This window comes from Lepisma saccharinum, chromosome 24 (assembly GCF_977018435.1).
Source record: "Lepisma saccharinum chromosome 24, izLepSacc3.1, whole genome shotgun sequence".
Taxonomy (NCBI): Eukaryota; Metazoa; Arthropoda; class Insecta; order Zygentoma; family Lepismatidae; genus Lepisma; species Lepisma saccharinum.
Window position 1 is genome coordinate 39,753,978 of NC_139252.1, and position 26,293 is coordinate 39,780,270.

Here is a 26,293-nt window from a genome sequence, read left to right on the forward strand (position 1 = left end):
TGAAGGATACATTGTTTACGCCTCAGCTACCAACAAACCTAACAGAACTGAGAGCTCGCATCAACAGTGCTTTCCAACGGATTGATGGGGACATGCTGCACAGAGTGTGGTAAGAACTTGATTATCGACTTGATATTTGCAGAATTGCTAGGGGAGGACATATAGAGCACTTGTAATATGTCACAAAAAAACTGAGTTTTTCTAGACGTCTGCAAAGTTTTGACAATATGTCAAATAAAGCTACAGTGAATTTATGAAATCGGGTCAATCATTTATAATAACCCTGTACATTAAAACTCCATTATATATAGACACGATTACTCCAGTAGCTTTCCTTGTGTATTAACTTTAGTGTTGTGTAAATGGATTATGTTCTGGGATTGTGCCGCAGAAACACATGCAGCCATTCCTCAGGTTTTTATTTATCAGCATGGTGAAATTTCAAGTGAGAAATATGCCGCCTCGTTCAACACCTATATCACGATAACCAACGCTCGTTTGTTAACCTCGATTGAAAACTACCAAAGTCTTGAAAGTAAAAAGGAAATCATGAAGCATGCACAGCCGAGACACTTAAACCATGAAGTACGTGCAAAGGTGATATGGACGTTAATGAAATTGTGAAATCAGTCAACTGCATATCTAAGTAAGGCTTGCCGCTGTTAGCTGCTCCACATACGTTAGGATTGGTTTCGCTGCATTCGTAAGTCACGATTTTATAATCAATTCCCATAAAGCTTACCGAAACGCAAGCACTTTTAACCCCTTTCATCTGTGCAATCTAGAATTTTGTTTTCTTATTTGAAGTTGTATTGGTTAAAATATGGTAGCAAGAGTCTACAAGAGAAACCTGGATAAGGTTAGTATTGCATGTGTTTTATTGTTATATATAACATACGATATATTAATATTATCCAATTTTGCCTATCAAGAAAGCAGCCTGTATGGAACGGTATACTAGTATTGCCGCATTACGCAAATCAAATTTCCCGATATTTCGCACATCTCTGGACATATTTTTAAGTTTCATTATATAAATGAAGTGAAAAGCCATGAAAAGTCCGGAAGGGAGCACGCATCCCCTGGTAAAGTAATGCAAAACTAAAAATATACGTTTCACAATTTCATTTTAGTCTCAGTAATTTGTCAATTACTATCAGGACGTTGCTGGAACATGACAACTTCCAACTGAAGGAGTGAGGAGGGCACCATATAATTATGGGGGGAATATGACTAGTTTCCCTAGCAAAAAAAACCTTTCTTGCCCTTCCCTGGAAAAAATCCTACCGAGATCATAGAAAGAGCGAGTTTTTTCAGCGGTGAACAAATAATAGAGACCCTTTTTATCTCTTCCCTCAACTCTTACATAAATAAAAACTATTAATTTCACATTGAAATTCAGTGTATTTGAAAAGGTTTATTTAAGTCATTTTCATATTCGTAAATCACCTTGACTCAGGCCCGTACCCATGCCCCCCCTCGAGCCATGAAATATTTTGATTCAAACCTACAAAAATAACTGATAATTTTTAAGGTTTTGCAAGAATTTAGATTCTTTTTGTATAAATTAATGGGTTGTGTCTGTAGAGAGGCAGACTCCAGAAGTCTGCAGTCTACTATATTTATATGCGAAGCTACCAAATGTTAAAATTTGGTTGGGACAGTTCACCATATTTACTCCTCTTTTCGAACTGCAGTCTTTATGAGAAAATGTCCTCTTTTTGTGGTTAATTCACGTTCAGACCTGTTCTTCATTATAATTCCATAGCGTTGGTGGTCATGTTTAGGGCGAATTCCCATGGGGGAAGGGGATCTCCCACCTTCCCACCAACGATCTTATTCTAATAACAAATTTTCCCCATTAAAATTTTCCGAGGGGTAGAGTTTGTGTTATAACAAACAAGCAATTAGTTTGGACTTCAAACAATTTACTAAGAATAACATCATAAACACATACAAAGACGGAATAACAAAAAATGATGTCAGCCTGTGTCTGAATGTTGCATAGATCTTTTGTTCTTTCTCGGGTTGGTAACAACATGGGGTAAAAACGTACTTCTACAGTCATAGATAAGATTAAAATTATATGAAATTGGACTAGTAAGAACTGGAGCCGTAGCTGCGAAGGTGGTTGTCATTGTCACCCTAGGCCCCTGGAACAGAAATTAGACCGACCTGTCATTTCTCGCCTGCTTTCGTCGGAAATAAAACCTAGCACTTGCATGTTAATTTAATAGCAAACCAATGTCGACTTAAAGTTTCTCATTTTTTGTCCCTCCACTTAGTTATCTTTAATTTGCAATCGATTTTGCAGATGTGAACAACAAACACAGACTGCTTCAATGAAGATTGTGTGCGATGCACAACCGACTATCCTTTTATTAGCCAAATTTCTTGAATGCTAAATTTACTTTTCATCGGATTAAGCGGAAAAGAGTAAGTACATAACATTTCTACAATGTCTAAGTATGCCAGATACATCGTTCTCGTCCTGGGCGCTGAATAATGTGTGCGAATGTTCTGTTTGATTGCAACGCCACCTCTCTGAAATATTCTCTGATTACAACGCCACATCTCGGAAATGTTCTGTTTTGTAAACACAGAGCAAACCTTGGACCGCGCAAGGAGTGAAGCACTGTTTACAAAATTCAATCAATGACGGCTTGTAACCACACATTCGCACACATTATTAGCATTTCACCAACTAGGACGACGTTTACAAAGAATGAAGTCAGTGGCGGCTTGTAATCACACATTCGCGATTATCTCGAAAACTGCTCGTTTGCAGACCCATGTTTACCGAGAATTTTTTGCTTCTATTATCGTGTACTTTCACCTGTGTCAGTTTGCGCTATTACTTATGAGACACCCTGTATACAAATAATTAAATATACATATATACATACAGACAAAAAAAAAAGAACCTGGGTACGGGCCTGCCTTGACTCAATGTAGCAAAACAAACCCTTAGTCTCTCCCACCACCCACGAAAAATTTTATCGCTGAGGTTTATGTTCTTCCGGGGACATTTGCTCTACTCGCAGAACAGGCTACAACTTGTAGATCAGCGATACGTATTGAATTTTGCAGAAACTTCTTACATTCCCTTGACAAAAATCGCTGCCATCTTCCCACGAGCCAGAGCCTAAGATTTACTGCAGAAAGCTCAGGAACGAAAGTGTGAGAAATGGCATAAACGCATCATGAGAGGGTGCAGTACATATGATCGACATGCTACGGATACCAACTTCCTATGTTTGTGAGATCGTGGAAAACATTACGAGCTCTACTTCCGTTAATTCTCACTTCCCAGAACTCACGTGCTCAGGTTGCTCAAATTACGTGAATTAAAGGGTTGCGTGCACAGCCTTCATACGCACAAGTGCGTTTTATGGAGAGTTTACAGTGCGTCCGGCCTCTGATGGCAAAGGTCTGGATCTCACAATAGTACACTCTTCGTACGCTTCAAGTTTCGAATTACTTCAAACCTCAGAATACACTGCGAGAAAATTAAGTTTAAGTAAAAAAATTTCAAACTTTTGCATGGAAATATGAAGACTTTAGAAGACCTGTTCTTACCCTACGGTCCGTGAGACCCCTCCTCCCCCTTTCAGGGGTGGTCGCGAAGGTTTGAAGAAGTTGTTAGATGCTAGCTTCTATGCTAGCCATGCAAATTCGTGGCAAATAGATTGCCAACTGAAATAAACATTTAAAAATTAAATATGGCCCATGCCATGCAAAAACATTTCTATAGTTTTTATTAATATTAAATAGTTCATAATAGAAAACTTTGTAATATAAAATACGCATTTCCAGATCGTCAATAAGCCAATTATTCTGAGTTAGTCATGACTTTCGACAAAAAAACAGCGGAAGATAAACAAAAACGTAACGCACGAAACAAGCATCAGTCTACTCATTAAATTACTTTTAGGCCATCATTCTGTTTAGTATTATTGTCTCTTATTACAAAAAAAAATATGAGTACTGTAATAAGGTGTATAATTTTAATAAAAGGTCCTTTGTGAGCAGTTTGAAATATTTTCTGCATTTTAGGGCTTAAGACCTGCAAGTATGGAACAAAAAAAATAATGGGCGTCCGTGGTACCGTGTATGAAATTAACAAAAAGCAAATCACAAAAGAGCCACTGTAGACAAGTGCGTCTATAGATATATTCATGTCAGACCACAGAAAGTCAGGGCTCGAGTTTCTTGCTCTGGGAATGGATGTTCCCTTTTCAATATCCATTCACCGATGTCACGTAATTTTAATTCATCAACGTTGCAATTAAAGGTTGCAGGAAAGCGGTAAAATAAAAAGGACGAAGGCATTGGAAAAATATATGGCAAGAGGAGAATAATTATGGAAAATTAAAGATCTAACAGTGGGACAAAAATTTGGAAATTGTTAACTGGAAGTACACTAATGTTAACACTAATTTAATTTTACAACTGAGGTAACTATTGCAAACTGTGCTCTGAGTTAACATTGAAACTAAAATTCTGGATTTTCTTTGCAAAATCCCTACTAGGCAAAGAAAATTCTCCACATTGTCAAGTATTTTATTATTCAATAATTTACAGTATCTAGATCATCATTTTAAAGTTCAAGAAGTTGAAGTTCTAATTTTAATAATGGTATGTAAAATCTTAATGAAATGAATGGAAACCTTTGAAGGTTAGTTTTTTTTTAAATAATTATCTGCTGCTTATGAACACCTCAAACAGTACTTCCTGTTGTGGTAATTACAATTTTGAAATGGCAGGCACGTGACAACCCTTATGAGAGTATATGTAAATTTTGTTAAAAATCTTAAGGCCCCTCCACTTTCTACGTTTTACCCTTTTCTAATATCCATTATTAAATGTACTCTCACATTAGTTAACACTAAATTTTTCCTTTTCATGCTCTTTTAAGAAAAGAACTTTTTTGTCAAAGATTTGTAAGATAGCTTAAGGGAAAGAGGGTTGAATTCCAAATCCTTCTTATGAATATGTTAATAGAGTGGCGTTCGTTACGTAATTTTCATATGGGGAAAGAGACGCCAGGTGAATACGAACCAAGAATGGCGATCCCGTGCGAAGTGTATCAGCTAGGGAAGAAAATTCTGGTGAAACAAAGGAAGTTGAAGGGGTGATAAAATCGCGGCCTTGGAAGTGCATGACAAGACGGACTCAGCTAGCGAAGCGTCTCCATCACCTGTTAGGGGGACTTAGCAAGTCAGTGCAATCCAGGTGCAGCCATCAAATCCTGGTGGGTGCACTTTCCAGTAGTTTGTGGAAACCTTTGTGGGCAGCTAATGGGATAGGAAACGAATTTAACGAGGTTTCGCCTGTTCACGTATCGCGATATGGGTCAATTACTTTTCCATTGTTTTTTGGTATGTCCAGGAGGCGCATGGTTATTTAAAGTTTTAAATACGAAATTTTAGATTTTTGTGTTTTGCTTTCAACATTTAGTCAATGTTGCTCTTATGCTATATAGACTATTGGCATACCCATAATTGGGTTCAAATACTTTCAGAGATTGATTTGGTTTATTTTAATTCGCTTTCTCCCACTTTTGGCTAATTGCGAATATAAGTAGGAGTGATATGATGAAGGGACACTCGCCAAGAACAACCATGACCAGGCCGGAATTCCAACCCGGGACCCCTGGCGTCGTAGCGCGATGTGCTAACCATTACTCCGCCACGGAAGTTTTTTTTTTCCAGAGAAATGGAGCAGCATATGTAAGAAAAAGAAGAAAGTAGGTGAAGAGGATAAAGAGGAAACAGCGTATAGAAGAAATTCATGGTGGCGGCAAAGTACACTTTATGCACAGACAGGCTAATCGGGACTGGACCTACAGTTCAATGAGAGAATGCAATACAGACACGAAGTTAAGGAATGAGAGCAGATTGCAGAAAAAATAGCTTGATCTTACGAAGACCAACTACAGTTCCCACATTCTCAGATTTGACCTAATTTTCTGATAAAATGCCACCAAAATTTCTTGTGCAAGAAGCTTCCGGAAATAAAATCCACCATGTCACCTTCTGCTGTACTTACTTTACCGTAAAAACCACCAGCTTACAAGATAACCCAATACACAACTCAAGGTTAGTCATTTAAACCTTTCCCGAGCGCTCTTGCAAACAGGAGGGAAAGAATAAACATACTCCAGATGCGGCAACGTGACATTTGAACACGGCTGTAGCTGGTTTTCAAGCAGAAACACCCACCGAGCGAAGCCAACAATGAAACGTTTTGAAACGTGACCTCTCGCCGCGTTGCTGTAGTTCTTGTCTGTGTCGGAATTGCGCAAGCTATCAGCTAGACCTACAAAGAGAATACAATGGTCTCTTGTGGCCGTTATTATCGACTACGCGGAGCCAAGCATGTGGATGAGTAATCTAATGCATAAGGGTGCCGCCAAATGTTATTTTTGCTGAACTCTTATCTACCTTTATGTCACTACGCATTTCCATTCTCCAATATTGTTACCGTTGAAATGGTCAAATATCTTCTTTGATCAGAATTACTGCTCCTACACAGTGGCACCGATTGGATTCTAAAATAGGGGGCAATGTGCCAAAACTTGGGGGTGGGACAAGAACAGTTTAATTTACATTGGTAGATAAGTTTTAGCCCAGTTCTGGGGCAATAGTGGCAAAAAGTGGGGAGGGAACTGCCCCCCACGCCCCCCTAACCGCAGCCTACTTATAACGTTTGGGTCCCCGTGATCCAACGAAATCAAATTAATCCACAAGAACATGCCTTGCCCATTAATTGTGCGAACAAAAGTTCCATAAATGTACTAACACCGGAAATACTAGTTTTGTTTAAATAAATCCAATTTGATTTCAGACTACACACGTTTTATATCAACAACTTCCTCTGGTTTTATTTCTCAGTGTTCACAGCGCGCAGTTTGTTTTGAATACCAGCTGGTAATGAATGTGCAAGCTCGAAGCATTCCGTCCAATACTATTTAACCGATGACTAAGCCTACAAATGTGTACGGAATGCCATTGTGAGAATTCCAGCAACTAGCGTGGGACATTTCGCTTTGCTCTGTACACTAATCAGAAACTTATCTAGAAATCGACGTATTTCAGAAGGGGCCCTGGCATGTTTACCAATTGTCGTACTTGTAATAAAATTAATTTAGAATATTAATGAGGGGGTGGGTCCTCTTTGCCCCTTTCCTGGCGCCCATGATTACATGAATATGTAAAAAGATAGGCGTACTAATAGAGAAAAACCATACACATTCATTATCGAGCTTATTTCTAAGACCACTGGAATTTGTATAAAATCAATTTTTACAAGGAAATTAACGTCAAATAGAAATTTAAGATTTATCGACTAACGAAGAGGACGTTTCAGGTTTTGACAAAGTAAGTTCCAGATTGTGCATTAATTTTCGTAGACAATACACAGGCATATTTCAGGAGGGTCCGAATCAAATATCTCGCAATAAATGTTTATAAACACACTGGTATTTAATTGGTCTATTTATAATTATTAAAACAAATTCATTAATAATTATAGTCATTATATGAACACGTAAAAAGATTGTACAGGAATAGAAATCGAACACCACGTATTCCGTATCTAGTTTACGTGTAGTCAAGATTGCTAAAAACTTCTCCTCGCAAGGAAATTAATGTCAAAAAATAAACCTAATATATATTGAATAACCAAGAAAGGTTATATCCAGTTGATGAAAAGTAAAGTTCCCGATTAATATCTTATGCATATTGTTGTAAGTACTAGTGTGCATAAATCTTCATAAGCACTTAATTAAAAGTTATGATCTTAATATAATCCTTCCTTTGTGTAAATTCGGCGGAACTCTCGATTATACAATGAATGCTTTACAAGAAAATAGATTATTTGAGTACTTGTTCTTTCAGAGAAGTCCACACTCTGCCCTAAATACGTCCTTGACAATACGAAATTTATCCCAATGGAATTCCATCTGTTCCACGGAAGTACGTTTCTATTATAAACGAACAGTAAATAAGTACTTTTGTTGGTCTGGGAGTATCTCCCCTCCCCAGGCCCGTAGCTAGAGGGGGGGGCAGGGGTGGCAACTGTCCCCTTGAGAGCCTGCTTTGCCCCCCTGTGAAAAATACAGAACACATTCCTACCTCGAATTCTCACTAATCTTTACAATTGGTACTCTAGCAATATAACAAAGAGACATATTGATTTTGTGATTTATTATGGTGTATAGGATTCCGTATAATGTATCAGGATTGGGGGAGTGGGGGAGGAATTCCCTTCCAGATTCAGACTTCGGGAAATTATTTCGCAATTTTCAGTATCTAGAACAGTTGTGACATTTTGAGTAGTCTTGTATTAAAGGTGCCTAATGTGTTTGGATGTTTTTCTTGGATGTGTTGCTATGAACTAGGAACTGCTTAAATTTTTGTTTCCCAAGTCTATCTTTTGGTAATAGTGATTCATGTGGTCGAGAGGGAGTGGATATTAATTTTTTGTTACTTAGCGTTGCTTTTCTGCCACTTCTAGCTAATCACAACAATGAGTGATGACGTAAAATTGATTAAGACACACTCAAACAGTGCAGCAACCACAGGGGGGCAGGGGGCATTGTCCCCCCGACCTTTGATGGAAGTCCATTCTAGGGGAAGCAAACATTGAAGTAAGAAAACAAGACTAGGAGAATCTAAGAATAGCAGGACAACTGGATACTCATGATGGAATTAGTTTTTACGTGTTTCTTGCCTTTTTCTTCTAGACGGCCAAGGACACTTGCAAGGGGGACAGAGTGGCAATTGCACCCCCTCGATTTCAAATTTTATACAAATAAAAATACATTTCGTAAAACTTTCTTGATCGCTTCGCTCGCAATGTCTGCTATTCTTATGGACAAAGTTCAGTAGCTATGGGGCGGCTGGAGCCTGCCCTGGGAGCCAAACTATCTATATAACAAAAAATGTTAAAGATGTTGCCATGGAGCCCCGTAAAATTATTTGCGCCCTATTAAAACAATTTCTTTCTATGAAACTTATATGACATATTAATGATGACACTAATCCAAGAAGCCATTGATCAATCAAGGGATTCCTATTTGTTTATCAGGTGTTAACTATATAACTGTATTTCAACTATAATATAATACAATTCACACAACATTTTGCAAAATGGTTAATGTAACCAGTAGGCAAACATTGTAGTGATGCAAGAGTCTCCCCTTTGAAGGAAAGAGTCCGTGGTGGACTAAGGGACCCATGTTTTAATGTTTTAGCAAGTACAAAAAAAGGTATTACAAATTTTTGCACAATTCAAAGTGTAGATATGTAACAATTATTATTTAATTCGATTTTTCTTGCATAATACAATACAATGGTGTTGTTGGATTCTCGTTAGATTCCTTTGTGCGTAAAAATCTTGCATACTGGAAACTAGAGGGAATCATTATGAAGCATGATTTATAAAGTGTGTTCTCTTAATCAGTTCTGCAAAGAATTCCTGGCTACGGGCCTGTATTGCCTTTTACCTCTTTGTTCTATTGAATCATTTTCAATGAGAATCAACCATGAATCAATGTATTGAGTATACAAAAACAATTATAATTTTACTATTACATGAACTTTAAAATTCACGACGAACTATTATTTTTAAATGGCATTAGGAATAGGAATTAAATACTGATTCTCGTACCGGCTTGGGTTTGAGTCCCGCCCTGGCCATCTGTGTTACTTGTAAGCGTCTCTTCAAACTTTTAATCTAATCACATATTAATCGTCTATTAACAATTCGACCTGTAAATATTAAGTAGATACAGTCCCTATTAACCTATTTATGTTAAACTTTATATTCTTTGGCAATCTGAAAAGGTCATTACCGAAATATTGCTATTTGATGTTGCTCGAAGTTTTCTTTTGTTCGCTGCAGTTTCAAGATATCGTCCCTTTTTTGTTACTTATCTCTTTTGGGGGAGGGGGCAAGTGCCTGTGAGTACCCTGTTATATCTGCCAATGTGGCACAATATATTAAAAATTTGCCCCCTCTAGGATTGACTTCGCCCCCCCCCCCATAAAGAATTCCTGGCTACGGGCCTGCCCCTCCCAAATACGTCTTTGCTACAAAAGGATGCGTTCACAATGTTGGAAGCAAAAGGTATGAAAGAAGAGCGCGGTTTTCTTCAGAACAAAGTTAATACTAAGACTTTTTGTCTCGTTTTTAACTGCTTGCAGATACTCACGGCATTAAAGTGAAAGAAAGTGACGAGTTTTCTCAGCTTCATTAAAGTTTCCGGTTTCCACGGTGCTAATGTCACTTTCACGACATTTCCTTTCAGCCTCGTCTTTAAACCGCACCTCTGCTTGAAACAGCGCATCAGCAGGGTGTCTGCAATTTCATAAAAACAAAATTTCCTGACTGTTTTCCAGACCAAGAGCCAAAATCTTCCAGGCTATCTCAGTACGCTATGAAATAGTCTGGAAGAATGTCACTATATCAGCTAAATACACCCTTAGAATCTCACTTAACCAAGCACTGGCATATTTACTTCACATGTAAAGTTAATAAAGAGAAGGTAAACTCAACAATTATTCATTGTTGGATACAGGAGGGATACAAGTAGCAGGTTTAAATCTTTTATGGAGATACTTTGCCATGTATTCACTAATGATTACCAAAGATCATTTTTAAATAATCATATAACTACATAAATACATAATTTATAGTACACTTTAGTAGCGTCTGTATTGTTCCCAATAACTATTTACCAAACACCAAAAAAGCAACAGGAAAGTTGTAAATTCAAAAGTAAGTTGCGGTTTTAAGTCCACTTTATGCACAGTAAGGCTAATCGGGACTGGACCTACAGTTTAAAGTGGTATCCGAACCACTGTGCCATGTGTCTCCATCGGGTATCCTACCTGGGACCCCTTGATCACAAGGCGACGATGTTACCACTGCACCATCGCGGAGGCACAAAAGTTGTAAAAGAGAATGCATTGGCGTCCCGTGAAATTATTTGAGGCCTATTAAATCAATATTGATCACAGCCTGCAAAAACAGTGGATCCAAAAATTTTCTTGCTCGCTTCGCTCTCAATTTCTATTTGTTCTCTGTAATGCATTGTAGATTTCCAGACAGAGAAATAAGACTTGTCTTAATTGGTTTTGTTTTAAAAGCATGAACAATTGTTTTGAGGAAAGAGCGTGCACATTTGAGAGACAATTTATGTAATTTTTGCTGTTGGTTTATTGTGAGATGGATGAATTGGATGTGTAATGGATTTAAATAATATATGTTGTATATAATATGTATTAAAGAAACTGAATACGTACACAATTTAGTGTCCACGTCGCTTCATGTTGCATATGTGAAACATATCATGCATGAAAGTTATACATGTTAATGTAAAAAAGAATTATATTTGGAATGCATTTTCTGTCTTTCAAAAATAGTTTGTGTGATTGTTTTCCATTATTAATGTGAAACTGAACGTGTTGAAAAATAATTCAAATAGTTTGTTCAAACACAAATGCTTTAGCACCAACTTCTACCCCTTTTTGCATAATTTACGAGGGTAATAACGTATTTGATACAAACTACTACCGCTACTACTACTAATAAAATAATAATGTTGGTCCCCGCGTTCGAATCCTGGCTTGAGCATGGATGTTTGTGAGTGTCCATTCATCAATTTCATCATATCACTCATCCCATTCTTCGCAAATTAGCCAAAAGTGGCATAAAAAGCGAAGTAAAATAAAGCAAATCAATAATAATGTTATATTTTTAGCATTATTATTAAAATTATTATTATTATTGGTATGTTTATCCTGGTACTTGCCCCCAGACCAAGATTCGTGGTTGCACCTGTGATGGTATCCGAACCACTTGTGCATCCACCGGGTATCGAATCCGGGACCCCTTGATTACAAGTCAATGACGCTACCACTGCGCCATGGGAGAGGCTCTACATATTGTAGAGTTCTACATGAAAATAGATCAAATTTTAATGTAGCAACTGGTAATACTCTGTATACCAAAATTAGTAGTTTGTCAAGTTTTATATTTCTTGCTTGTCCTTTATTTGCTAAAAAAAATAACTGCTTTTTCCAGAAACTGTAAATTTCCATGACTTTTCCAGAAAAATAAAATTCCCTGAATTTTCCAGGATTTCCAGACAGGCGGACACCCTGATCAGATCTGTAAAGGCTCACCAACGCGGTGGCGTATTAAAAGGGGCCATGGGGCTTGAGCCCCATAAAAATGTCCTCAACTGCAAAAAAGAAAAAATAATATATATCCATCTGTAAAAAGTCCCGGCAAGATGTTTCACTGCCACGCGGGAGACCCGGGTTCGATTGACGCCATGGATGATCTGATGGGAATTTTTCAGAGCATGGTTCCTGGATTAGGATGCTCTGGGTTTAGTCAGCGGGAAGGGGCGACCGGAGCATGTTCCTGATCAAATCGCCTCCACATAATGACCGATCGTGAATGTGGGAACTTACTTCCAAGAGTCTCGTTTATCGCACGTAAGTCAAACACCTCGGTCAAGCGCCGTATCTCGTCTACTGACGTGAGTATAAATGCTTTCATTGTTAGGCTAAATTTAGTGTATTTATGCTAAGAGTTTTAAACCTAACCACGAAAGCATTCCGCGCTTGCGTCAGAAGATTAATACGGCGCTTGACCGAGAAGGTGCAGCGATATTCCTAAGAGCCTCCATGGCAAAGTACAGGGAAAGCATTTGCTTAGCTCTAAAAGGCTGGTTCATACACGCTACTAAAGGCAAAATATGTATTTACATGGCAAAAATGTGCCACACTGGTCGGGAGGAGTATTCATATTGACCTCGGGAACTAAACATTATCGGGTCAATAGTTATTTTGTAGTAGTGACTACCAATCTCTTCTAATTTTGTTACCATTGATTAACAAAGTTAGATTTTAAAAATAGCCTTCGGGTAATCGATCCAGAAGTTAAAGAAGTCGCCCATTCGTGGCCTTCCTATATTATTATCATCAACGAACAGTGATTTATCCACACAATACCCCCCCATCCCCATTCTATAATTTTCACCAAGACCTTCGGTCGAAAATTATCCTTACACCCATGTTAAATTTTAAGGCATAATGATTAATACGCCGAACTGAACTGGAAATAAGTTTTATTTCTGAAGAGACAGAACAAGGTTAACCAAAAAATGTTAAATCGCTTCACACAATATATCACACATGAAAAATTTACGTGAACATATTGGAGTATGAGAATCTTTTGAAACAAAACATAGTAACAACCCAACTAAACACGAAATTACAGCCTCCAAATTGAAATTTCCATGGGTCGTTGATGTTTAATACGTTTATAATTACAAATGGCAGTAACAGAAGCTGATGAGTACACACATTGTATATTACAATTGTTTTCGAGCAATGAGAGTTTCAAGAATCGAAATAAAAACTTAGACTACGAGAATTAGCTTCCCAACTAGTCTCAATTATTACAAGGAGACGTCGTCAGAACTACATCAAGTAAAGTAAGCACAAACCACCGCATGCAAGCGAGTGGTATGACAAGAGTAAATGACAATTTGCATCTACGTATCTCTGAACTGGACTGTACAGCGTGTGGAAAGTTTAATGCAACACTTAAGAATCCCATCCAACATGTTGAGATCTCGCATATAGAAAAAACTAAGAGAAAATACCCATTTACTTTCTAAGCGATAACACTCCAATTAAAACAATTTCTTTCTCCCCATTTCCTACAATATACATGTTTAATTGTTACATGGCGTGCATATAGCACCGTGCCATGAAGGCATATTTAGGGGATGTGGGGGTAGGGTCCCACACATAATCTGTCATTTTGGAGGTGATGTGATCAGCACCACGCTGCGGCCGCATTTACCCCTCATCAGGTACCCATTTCAGGCTGGGTGTATCCCAGAGCCGCTTTACGCTAGGACAAGGCTGGAAATAATATATTCAGACCTTAGAACACCCGGGTCTCCCGCGTGGCAGGCAGTCAGACGCCCTGTAGACTTTTCTTTCTTCAAAGGAAACTCCTAAGCGGCAGCTTTTCCACACAAACCTCATATCAATTATTCTCAAATCTGTACTTTTTCATCCACGACAAACACGAACATTATGTCCGAAGCGGGATTCGAACCCAGGAACCTGTTCTAACCACTCCGCCACGGAGATCGGAAACCGACTAGACCACCAAGGTTTCACATGGCGATGAGCAACACACAGGTAAAGGTACCCCTGTGCATGTGCAAACATGCCATACAGGCATATGGGGTGAGGTAGAGCTCCACATATTCTTGATCTCTGCCATAATTTTGGAAGATGTGATCAGCATCACGCTCGGCCGCCTTTACCCCCAAGGTACCCATAGATACGAGGCTGGGTGGGTTTCAGAGCCGTGCAGACATAGGGAATTGACTGGAAAAAATCCTGGTCCAGATCTGCCCCGGGATTCGAACCCGGGTCTTCCGCGTGGTAGCCAGATTCTATACCAACTGAGCAGTGGCGTGCCCAAGGGGGGGGGGGTTGGTGGGGATTATAACCCCCCTGGTCTAGTATTCCTTAAAAAAAGAACGTCAATGGTAGGAAAATATGTCACAATTGGGGCTGGTTACCAAGAAATAGTATACATAACCCCTCCCTTACGAAAATCGTGGGCACGCCACTGCAACTGAGCTACCTATACAACAAAATATTAGAGAATAAATTGTTCCAACAGACAGGTACGACTCCATTCTTCTTTGATCCCCACAAACTGGCTATAGTTCATCGTCACAGCCTAGTTAGTTTCAATGAGGGCATTTGCAAGCTCAATTTCAAAGACAAATAATAGGAATAGATACGCTCACTAGAAAAATATATCTGCAAGGAGGAAGTGTACAAGAGGCCTCTCGATTGTTTCAATACGAGCCAGAAGAGTACACAACAGACGTTTCGTCACGTCCAGTGCCATAAAACGTAGATGTGGCGGCCAATTCCTCACGGTGTTATCTAGGAGGCGGATCCGAGTGCTCCATGATATTTCAGGGTGGTAGCTAGTCTCACCTGCCTGTTTATTGCCCGAGGTATAGCACCGTAACGCAGACCTTCAAATGATACAATAACCTACGAAACTGCTCCCTCTTGCTTTACGACTGTGCACGTCCTGTCTTAATATGCACGTTAATTCCCCTCCACTGGCAACTGGAGCAGACCGTGGACTTGAAACGGCAGCTACAGAAAAGTGCTCCGAGGCTAATCGAGACTATTCGTCTGCAATGTTGCACGCGATCCAATAGTCCAATTAGTCTTTTTTTATAATTTCAATGGTGCATGATTCAGAAATTTTATTTTGTTAGTGCCGTGTTGTAAACTTAAGAACGGGTTGGCAAAATGTACACATTTTAATATAAAAACTGTTTCGTCAAATACTTGTGTTTGAAAACTAATTAAATAACTAAACACATGTAAATAAATTACATATGATACGCATTGCGCTCCAACCAAACAGTCCTTTAGTATTCATTCATTCATTGATATTTTGCCGATGAATGGATCTTCAGTACATCCTTAGATGATACAAGACACGTTATCGTGAAGAAATGAGTAAGTATGTGGGAGGACAGAGAAATAGAAAGTTTAAACCCATTGTTGCGCCAAAACGTCACTGTTGCATCAGTCTCGAGACTTATTTCTCTCCACTCACTTTTGCTTCATTGCATAGATTTCGTAGTGTTACAGTTGGATTAAGTGCAGTGTGTAGTAATGGCCAGCTAGGAGTAGAGATAAAATTAAAGTACAGTAAAAACTCGTTAATCTTGGCCCCGATAAGCCGGACAAGCAAAAGGTGGGGGGGTGGGGGGTGGAAGCAGAATGCAAGGTTTTAAATGTGGCTAGAAGTCAACAATCGCATTCGTCACAATATGGGTATCGTCTATGTACGTATTGCATTGTATGTACGGTATTACTTTACATTTTACTGTACTGTATAGTGTATTTAGGCCTATGCCCTTTAAATACACCATAATAAACTTGTTTTGTTGCTATAAACTGAGTTTTAATGCACTTTCTACTGTTCTTTTTAGGTTATTTCAGTTAATCCGGACTTTCGTTAAACCGGTCAACTTATCCCCCATTAGTCCGGATTAACGAGGTTTTACTGTATATTACTTTCATTTACTAATTCACAAATTGAGATTACTTTGATCAAGTTGATTCAATTTTGTATTCATCGTAGCAAGACCACAGACAACAGCTGATATTCAGGGCATTAGTCTTGCAGAACAGTTTGAAAACTATTTTATTCTTCAAAGTTTGCAAGCCTAAAAGCAATGGAAAAGATTAAAACATCGAAATCCTAGTCTGCCTTTGTGCCTCTGCTAACCAAAATTCCTAGGATCGGGTGGTTTCATATTCTACTAGGCCAGAAAAAGAACTAGTCTTATTTCATGTCACGGGATGCATCAGGACAACCTTCTTTACATTAATCGCATAAAAGCATATCTTCAAAAAGCTGCGGCAAGAAGCCAGAACAATGCACTATCCATTCCCAAGTTCGGACGGTTATTCTCAGCACAGAAGCACAGGCAACAAGCTCTGTGCAGTTGAAGTTAACAGCGACGTCCAGCTACCTCGGAATTAGCGCTTTCATGTTACCGTCTCTGAAATGAAAACAAGCGTCAAACAAGAGCCGCTAACAATGAGCTTCAGCGCTGGTTTCTATTCTTCACACTGCCGCCCACGTATAGGAAGGGCCTATGGGGCTCAGTTATGTTCGTTTATGTATGAACTTTATGTTCGTTATTAACTATTAAAAATAACTTTCTATTATCAACAATACATTTTTAAGCTAAGCTACTTATAGTATTAAATTATTGTATTAAAGTAACCAATAGCGTTCCCAAGGTGGGTGGGTGGTGGTGAGGTTATAAGTTATAACTCCATGGTCCAGTATTTCCAAAAATAAAAAAAAACTTCAAATGCAGGAAAAGATGGAAAAATGAGGGTTGACTACAAAAAAGTATGCGTAACCCGTTCCTTTCAATATCCTGGGCACGCCACTAAGTGATTTATCTTTATACGAATCGCGACGATGAAGATCTACTCACAGAAAACTCAGGACTAGCTTTGAACTTCGATAGGGAGATCTGAGAGTCGAACATTCAATGCGCTCTGCCACATAGGCGGATAAATAAACGAAAAATACACCACTGGTATCAGACAATTCGATTTTCTTTCCGTGCTACAACTTTCGTGACATTCACGAACCAATGTCAGTCAATTTGTACTGGAGTCTTATGAACAAAAGCTAATCGCAAAAGCATCACATAAGCCTATACAAAAGGGTTTTTGAAGTAGGTATATCTTATTACCGCCTGGAAAGTTCGGAATTTATATTATACTTCTAATTGCAATATCCGAAAATAATCATTTGATGATTGCTGCCCACTTGTTTCATGAATCGTGGCCGGTGAAGTGAGGTTGGAAAGAAAGTGAAGAGGAAATGAGAAGTTGTGTCCGTGGCCTTCGTTAAAGCATTTTCCTCGCTTAGTATTTGACTTATTTAGCGTCGTTTTTCTACCTCATTAGTTTAATCACGACGATGAGGAATGATGAGTGAACGTATGGGTAAACAATGAAACTCATATCGTGGAATGGATTTGAACCCAGACATTTCGATGGAGAGCAGTGGCGGCGATTGGGTAAAAAAAACTGGGGGTAAAGACATTTTCCTTTCTCTTGGTAAACAATGTTAGTATTTAAGAGGCCATAGTGTGGGAGCAAAAAGTGGCGGGGAACTGACCTCCCAACACCCCCCTAATCGCCGCCACTGGTGGGGAGGGTCGACTATTCGAAGCAAAAATCCACCGAAGCGACAGTGCGAGTGTCAGGCGTATATTCGGAGCTATCTAGGCTATCTGCGAAGCATATATCTATCAGAAAATGTGCATAAAATTGTTCATTTCAATAAGATCAACCTGATTTCTTAGAAGTTGGAAACATTGCCCGCTTTCCTTGAATTCGCGAAACTGCTGGCCCAGCTGGCGGGCAACTCCACGGGGTGACGGGTAAGCTTGACAGAGCTCCGATCAATGTTGCAAACCAATTTTTCCCACCATGTAATTTCCCCAGGATCGGGGAATTGTGGAGTCAAACTGTTACAGGAGAGAACAGGGTTGCATATGGCGGGGAAAAAACCCTCTGAACTTCCTCAACAGTCTGGGTCAATGTTGCAAACCAATTTTTCCCAGCATGTAATCTTCCCAGGAATGGGGAATTTTGAAGCCAAATTATCGCGACCAAAGGGGAAAGTGTCATGTGGCAGGGACAAGAACATCATTGAACGCTTGCAGAGTTGAAAAAGAGGTTGTTGACCTTCAAACAACTAGATACAGTTGAAATACTTTTAAACATTCCTGGCCCTTTAAATCGACCCCCCCCCCCCCAACCCTGGAATTGTTCCAGAGCCAGAAACTCATACATTCTAAAGGGTTTTATTTGGTTCCGTAACAAGACAAACATTTTTCCTCCCATAATTTAAATTCGCTCCAAGTTGAGTATTGTTTCATTCCAATACGGAACTTGAAATCCAGCCGGAGAAAAAAAGGTCCCTGGACCGTACTTAAATCCAGCCGGGGAAAAGGGTCCCTGGACCGTACTTAAATCCAGCCGGGGAAAAGGGTCCCTGGACCGTACTTAAATCCAGCCGGGAAAAAAGGTCCCTGGACCGTACTTAAATCCAGCCGGGGAAAAAAGGTCCCTGGACCGTACTTAAATCCCGCCGGGGGAAAAAAGGTCCCTGGACCGTACTTAAATCCAGCCGGGGGAAAAAAGGTCCCTGGACCGTACTTAAATCCAGCCGGGGGAAAAAAGGTCCCTGGACCGTACTTAAATCCAGCCGGGGGAAAAAAGGTCCCTGGACCGTACTTAAATCCAGCCGGGGGAAAAAGGTCCCTGGACCGTACTTAAATCCAGCCGGGGGAAAAAAGGTCCCTGGACCGTACTTAAATCCAGCCGGGGGAAAAAAGGTCCCTGGACCGTACCTAAATTCCGCCGGGGGAAAAAAGGTCCCTGGACCGTACCTAAATTCCGCCGGGGGAAAAAAGGTCCCTGGACCGTACCTAAATTCCGCCGGGGGAAAAAAGGTCCCTGGACCGTACCTAAATCCAGCCGGGGAAAAAAGGTCCCTGGACCGTACTTAAATCCAGCCGGGGAAAAAAGGTCCCTGGACCGTACTTAAATCCCGCCGGGGAAAAAAGGTCCCTGGACCGTACTTAAATCCCGCCGGGGAAAAAAGGTCCCTGGACCGTACTTAAATCCCGCCGGGGAAAAAAAAGTCCCTGGACCGTACTTAAATCCCGCCGGGGAAAAAAGAGTCCCTGGACCGTACTTAAATCCCGCCGGGGAAAAAAGGTCCCTGGACCGTACTTAAATCCCGCCGGGGGAAAAAAAGTCCCTGGACCGTACTTAAATCCCGCCGGGGGAAAAAAAGTCCCTGGACCGTACTTAAATCCCGCCGGGGACAAAAAGGTCCCTGGACCGTACCGGGGAAAAAAGTTTCATGGACCGTATTTAAAATAAGCCGGAAAAAAGGTTCCTGGACCGAATTGAAATACCTTACAGATGAAAAGGTTCTTTAAAAGGATGAAAAGGATTCCGAATTATCTCATACTATTTGGGAACATGTCAGGAACAGGAACACGACTTACTAGTGCGCACCTGGGTCGAGATAGAGCATCGGCTAGACATTTTGTGGGTTACAAATGGAGACCAAGTAGAAGTGCTCTAAATTCAAAAGAAAACAGTAGTCTTACATGATGCCACAAACAGCAAAACTAATAGTTACCTCAAAATTGTAATTTGAAATCGGGGCGGTTTCATGTGGACATCCTGCATTTTTTTTTGTCGTAGTGAAGAAAACTTCGACCATCCGAAATTCCCCTTCTGCTCTGCATCGCAGTAGCAGAAGTCTTCGTAGGGCATGGAAGTTTTCCCAATCGTAGTTTCGATATTTTGGGATCCCACACACCCGCAGTGATTTGAAGAACGAAAAAAAAAGTGATGACCCATCGCTTCGTCTAACTTACAGGGCCAATAAATAATTTCACTTTTAAAAAGAGTTGATGTCCTCTTTGAATATATTCTTACTACCTAAGTTGGTTTGATGTTTAAGAAAGCTTTCAATACAACACAGTAGAATTCGCTGTTTAACACTATTCTGCTCCATCTGAGGCAAGAAGTTAAAATTTATAAACTGCGACAAAAAAAAGTTGACCACGAAAGTTAAATTTTCATGAATCGTGCTCAGTCTTTAATACTAATGTTTAGAATATAATTTTGGGAGTTAGCCCCCTCCCCCTTTGCCACGGCCTTGAGGGTAGTTAATGTATCGTTAAGTCGTAACCGATGTCGGCACAACAGTCCTGTTTTTGTATTCTTTTAAGTCACTGCCACTTTTGGTCAACCACGACAAGGTTGAATCATGATTATATTGCAGAGGGCATTCAGAAACACTGCAGAGCAAGTTTCTGCCTGGAATTCGAACCAGGAACCTGGGTGCTGGCCAGGCACGTATCCAGAGGGGAGCTCAGGGGGCTCGAGCCCCCTCCGAAATTTTTCGATTTACACTAGATATAATGAGGTTTTTGGCTTGTGTGTGTGAAATAAAATATTGTGATTATAATTTAAGGAGAAATATAATTATCGAGGAAAGGCAGAGAATGTTCTAGAACCCTGAGTGATAACCCTGTTATTGATAATATTGCATGTAAACCTTTCTTGCTCTTTCGGTGTTGTCGCAACGAACTTTAGCATTGTTTAAAGATTTGTCAGCATTTGGAAGTTGCACAACAAAGCACTGTTGAAAGTAGCGCCATGAGTCGGGCAATTCATTGAATTACTTACTACAAAAAATGTGCGGAACATTCCAGAATATATGGACATAAATACGCGGATTCAATTTCACCGTTGGTCTGTACAACAGAATAATTCAACAAGAATTCACGAGTAAGTGTGACGGTCGATTAGTAATCAGTCAGTGTCCATTGACAGTTTTATAAGATGTAAAGATTCGGGGGGAGGAGAGGATGAAGAGGAGAAGAGGACTAGTGACATTTTCCTGGAAAGTGCTGAAGTCTACCACTAGTACAAGTTCAGGTCCAAAGCTGAAGACATTCCCGACAGTGTAGTGCTAGTTTCGGGTCATGAGCCGAAGAGATCGAAGGTCTCTAAAGTAAATATTTCAGCAGTAATTGGCATTGGAGCATCATTTTTTTTAAGAAAAAAAAAAAGGAAAGAAGCTTCGCAGATCGACTGAAAATCTAAGTTTTGAGTGACGATTTATTAGTGACCGGACCAAGTTTCGTGTATGCAGTCCGAGAGTTTCGTGGGTTTAAAAAGGACTTTTAAGTCAACTGTTTTGGAAAAACACTCAAACACTAACTACCACAAAAGGGCAGCCATGAAGATCGAAAATTTTATGAATGTCGAAAAGAGAAAGCAAGAAGATGTTGCATATATGGAAATTTTAGCGGAAAAAGCAAGCTCGACCAAGACTCCAAAACCAGGTCTCTGGCATATACCGTGCCATTCCTTGTTCTACCAAGTGAGCTACCGAATCACCTCGCTTGATCTTTTGCTGTCGCTGTAGAGCAATGGCACGGTATGCCTGGTGGGGTCAGCATTTTCCGCTAAAATTTCTGCATAGCACATCTCTTGTGTATGCCCAACCGTAAGATGCTGCCCGTTTAATTAACAAGCACAGAAAAAGGAGATAGAATAAAACTAAGGGACATTACCACCTGTTGACAAGATATCTTCTGTGGTCAACACGAGCTGCCGTTCAAGGGGGCAATGAGATTGACCCACCAGGTTTCACACCGAAGCTACAAGCTATACGCGTCGCTTGAGGATTTCACAAATCGAACACAGGCTTGTACAGCCTGTCGTGCCGCTACGGTGTGAAAAGTTTCTGTTGATTGGATCACTCATTGAAAACGACGTGTGTGTGTGTGTGTGCCTTCGGTCTGAATTTTTCCGAAATCTTGAAGATCCAAGTCACAAGGATGAAAAATTAGGATTTTTGCTGAAGTTACTTTTCGAAGGCAGGCGACAACACCATAAAGGATCATATCAAAACCTGGGAGAACACATTCGAATAGGCCGGACCCTGTGGCTGAGTGGTTAGCACATCCCCCCCCCCGAAAAAATCGTGCTTGCTCCTCTGATCGTCTGGAGATACTGAAGAAAACCATGCCCGACCCTGTGGCCGAGTGGTTAGCACATCGCGCTGCGACGCCAAGGGTCCCGGGTTCGAATCCCGCTCGGGCATCCCCATCTTCGCAAATTAGCCAAGAGGCACAAACCGCGAAGTAAAATCAAATAAATCAAATCAAAACATTCGAATGGATTGTCCATTGCATAACAGCTCCGTGAAACGGACACATACTGAGATCGTTTCGGCACAAACACAACGTTCGTACATTGCAACAGAGGAGTCTAGTGATAAAAAATGTCCCGATATCACGTTCTGAAAGAAAGCAAAGAAGAACAGCTTAAACAGTGGCAGATTTAGGAGACAGTTGCTCTCCATTTTTGGCCCCGCGCTATGGCTTTTTAATACTAACCTTTGTCTTCCAAGAGCAATTAAACTTTTCTTGCCCCCTTCCCCCCCCCCCCCATCGTTTTGGAACTGAATCGCCACTATCGACCTTAAACCTTGCGAGGTTCTATCTATACCCCTGTAAAAAAATGATGTTTAGCCCCCCCGAAAAGAATTTCTGGATACGTGCCTGGTGCTGGCAGCAGTTAGTTATTATACAGCTATCACATGTAAAGGGGAAGGGGAGGGGTGCTACCAAAAATTCTTGTTTATTGGAAGCCCAGTTTCTTCCTGAATTCTCATCCTTGTCAAATTCAACTTACATTTAGTGGATAATTAATTTGTGTATTCGATCAATAGTGACGAAACGGGACTGTAGGCTACTCAGTTGATTTTGACGGTTTACATACCCAAAAAATGAATTTAACGACCAACCCTACCCGATCAATCGAAAGGGAACAGTTTCAGACACGAAAAGCCCACTTTTATCAATGCTGGAAACTTTTTCATAAAACTGAAAACGAAAGCATCCTTACTGGGAAGCAACTTACAAATGTTCAAGGTCATTAATGTCTGTGGATACGCTCTGTTTAATTTTTACACTTCACGTCTCGAAGCTTTCATGCTTCCCATACGAGATTAGACCTTTAGTTTTTTTTTACTTTTTCCCCCCCTCCAGTTGCTCACTGTCGCACTCGTTCAACAATTACATAGACGGGAGGAGGGGGTGCGTTTTGCATGGAACTATCAACTGGAAACTGACGAGAGCTTTTCGTTACATGCAAATAATTTTTCTTGCAGTTTAATATAGTCAACGACCTCGCTGCCAAGAGTTGGTGTAAAAATTACGCAGGCGCGAACAGTCAAATTGCTACGTACGAAAGGCACGTAATTTAAAGTTCGTATGGTAATGTATATTCTTTCATGCCCGCACAAAAATTGAATGTTAGATTTGAAATGGATAAGATAAAACTTCATTCGATCCGAAATTTAAATCAAATTTAAGCACGCGTAAACAGTTTCCTTGTAGCTATTACATACATTATATTCCTGCAGAATATGCACTACAAGAGCTGGACACAATCGTTCAACAATAACAAATTTAAAATAAAATTTATTTTAACAAAAATCAGCAGCGTATTCTCAATTTCTTACTCAAGAGTTAGTTTGGTTCAATTAGTAACAATTACTTGCTGCTGATCGGTAGTAATTAACATGCATGCTTTTAAAAAACTTTCCCGATATAAATATACAGCATACGATCTTTGGAATAAAAATTCTGTATAATTTGACGCGCAGAAAAAGAAATAATTAGCTATTTTTGACTTACCTGTTGCAATGCGGGCATCTTTAAAGGACAGCTAGGAATCCTCTCGTAGATATCCAGTAGGTCTGGCAGTCCCACAAGTCGTTAAAACCACAATAATATTCTCAAGTAAAATAGGAAATCACTGGAACGCCATCAATCGCGGGGGAAAACGTATAATGTAGCTGCTTTGTTTTTTCTTCTGCAATGCAGCAGATTTAAACCCAACTTCGGTCAATTGGGTAAGGGGAAGTTAAGAATATTGTCTGAGGGATGTCAAGGTATAATGTTAAATTTCACCCTAATTGCACACTTCACATCGTTGGTTCCTTTATATTCATTGCACTGGCGATCTAAACGACTGAGTGCCCACTTCAATAATGATAAGATTTTACCCCTCAGAGCCGCACGATCTTGCGATACGGTCACAGCTGTCTGCCATGTGACTGCCGGTATGTAGTGGATTCATGATTGGCTCCAGCAAGTCATGTGACTGGATTCAACCCACTTCTGCGCAGTTGCCAAGTCACTGATACTGTCTTCTGCTACTCTGCACCGCAGAGTGCGGGCGCTGGAGTAAATCAAGCGAGAAACTAGCTTCATTGCAATGATACGAGAATGAGAATGAGTTGAATGACTTACTTAAATTGGAATTTAAAGCATAATTAATGCTCTTTAATAAAAATACGAACACTTGATTAATATCATGTACTGAAATCATGGAAAACTACGTCGTAAACGAGTTCCAGGAAGTTTCAGTTTTCAACATCGGAATTAATTCCGAACACCCCAAGAATAATTGTTCAATTAGAATAAAACTTATTTGTATGTCCGTTTTAATACATAAAACTTGTTTCAACGCAAAATCAAGTCTTCCATTCCACATTCAAGCTGGTATCCAAGGCCAATAATTCGATTACAAATACAAATTTATTTTCACCCCTTCCTGAATGCGGTGCTTGATCGATGTTTATAGCTAATACCTGCAGATTTATCTCAACAATGACAATAGTGGTTAGTTTCGCGACAAGTTATGTCTTCTTGTATTATTGTTATTATTATTATTTCACGCTTGTATCTATATATATCTTAGATTAACCGCAACGATTCAGATTAACGATTGATGAGATATGTATGTGACCAGAGCCGGCCCTAGGTGGGTGCGAGGTCTGGGACACACTTACAACATACGCGGGGTTTATAACCAAAATTTTTCAGAGGTCTGAAGAAATCAGATATTTGTGTTCCGTAGTCTGAAGTGAAAGATAATTTAAACATTATTACAGTTAATATAAACAATTAATTTTATACTTCGTATTATTACCATAGGTGGTCTAATAGGTATGATATCTGAGACTACCACACTGGAGACCCGGGTTCGATTTCCGGGGTGGCCTTGTCCCCGCATATAGCGGCTCTGGGATTAACCCAGCCTCAAATCAAAGGTTGATTGATTTTGGTGTTTTAAGTCCACTTTATGCACAGTAAGGTTAATCGGGACTGGACCTACAGTTTAAAGGGGGATCCGAACCACTATGTGCCTCCACAGGGTATCGAACCCGGGACCCTTTGATTACAAGGCGACTACGTTACTACTGCGCCATCGGGGAGGCCATCAAATCAATGGTACCTATAAGGGCAACGTCTTCTATATTTTGTTTACTTTTCATTGAATTTTGACGCTCATTTCAATCTATAATTAAATGAAAAGTGCATATTAGCTATTTTTGATTGCAATAATTGAACACGATTTTTATGTAGTAGGTACTTCTTTTAGAATATGATTTCGATATTTTTAAGTATGTCAAAACAATCCACGAAGTCAGGATTAATCAGATTAGTTGCTTAAATGGAAGCATCTTATGAACTCATAATAAACAGTACGCAAACATTTATTTTTATTTGGCGCGGGGTGTCGGGCGAGCGCCCAAGTTGTCCCCTCCTCCCTCCCTCGGCGCCGGCTCTGAATCCACCCCATGGTTTTCTTCATTTGATTTGATTTGATTTAGTTTATTTTACTTCGCGTTTTGTGCTTCTTGGCTAATTTGCGAAGATGGGGATGAGTGATGAAATGATGAAATTGATGAATGGACATTCACAAACAACCAAGCCCGACCGGGATTCGAACCCGGGACCCTTGGCGTCGCAGCGCGATGTGCTAACCACTCGGCCACAGGGTCGGGCATGGTTTTCTTCAGTATCTCCAGACGATCAGAGGAGCAAGCACGATTTTTTCGGGGGGGGGAAGTAGCAGGATAAACGCACCACCATCAATAATAATAATAATACTATAATAATAATAATAATAATAATAATAATAATAATGGCATTATTATTATTATTATTACTATTATTATTATTATTGCTAGTAGTAGTTGTATCAAAGACGTTATTATC

At 39.9% G+C, this 26,293-nt stretch overlaps 1 protein-coding gene across 1 annotated transcript in view; it reads right to left on the bottom strand.

Moving 5' to 3' along the window:
• orb (polyadenylation element binding protein orb) overlaps positions 1-24,335 on the bottom strand; it is a 68,189-nt gene extending 43,854 nt beyond the window's left edge. The window contains exon 1 of the mRNA XM_083111089.1: positions 23,921-24,335. Coding sequence (XP_082967215.1) covers positions 23,921-23,938 — 18 coding nt within the window. The 5' untranslated portion in view covers positions 23,939-24,335. The remainder of the gene's footprint in view (positions 1-23,920) is intronic.
• Between the last annotated feature and the right edge of the window lie 1,958 nt (positions 24,336-26,293).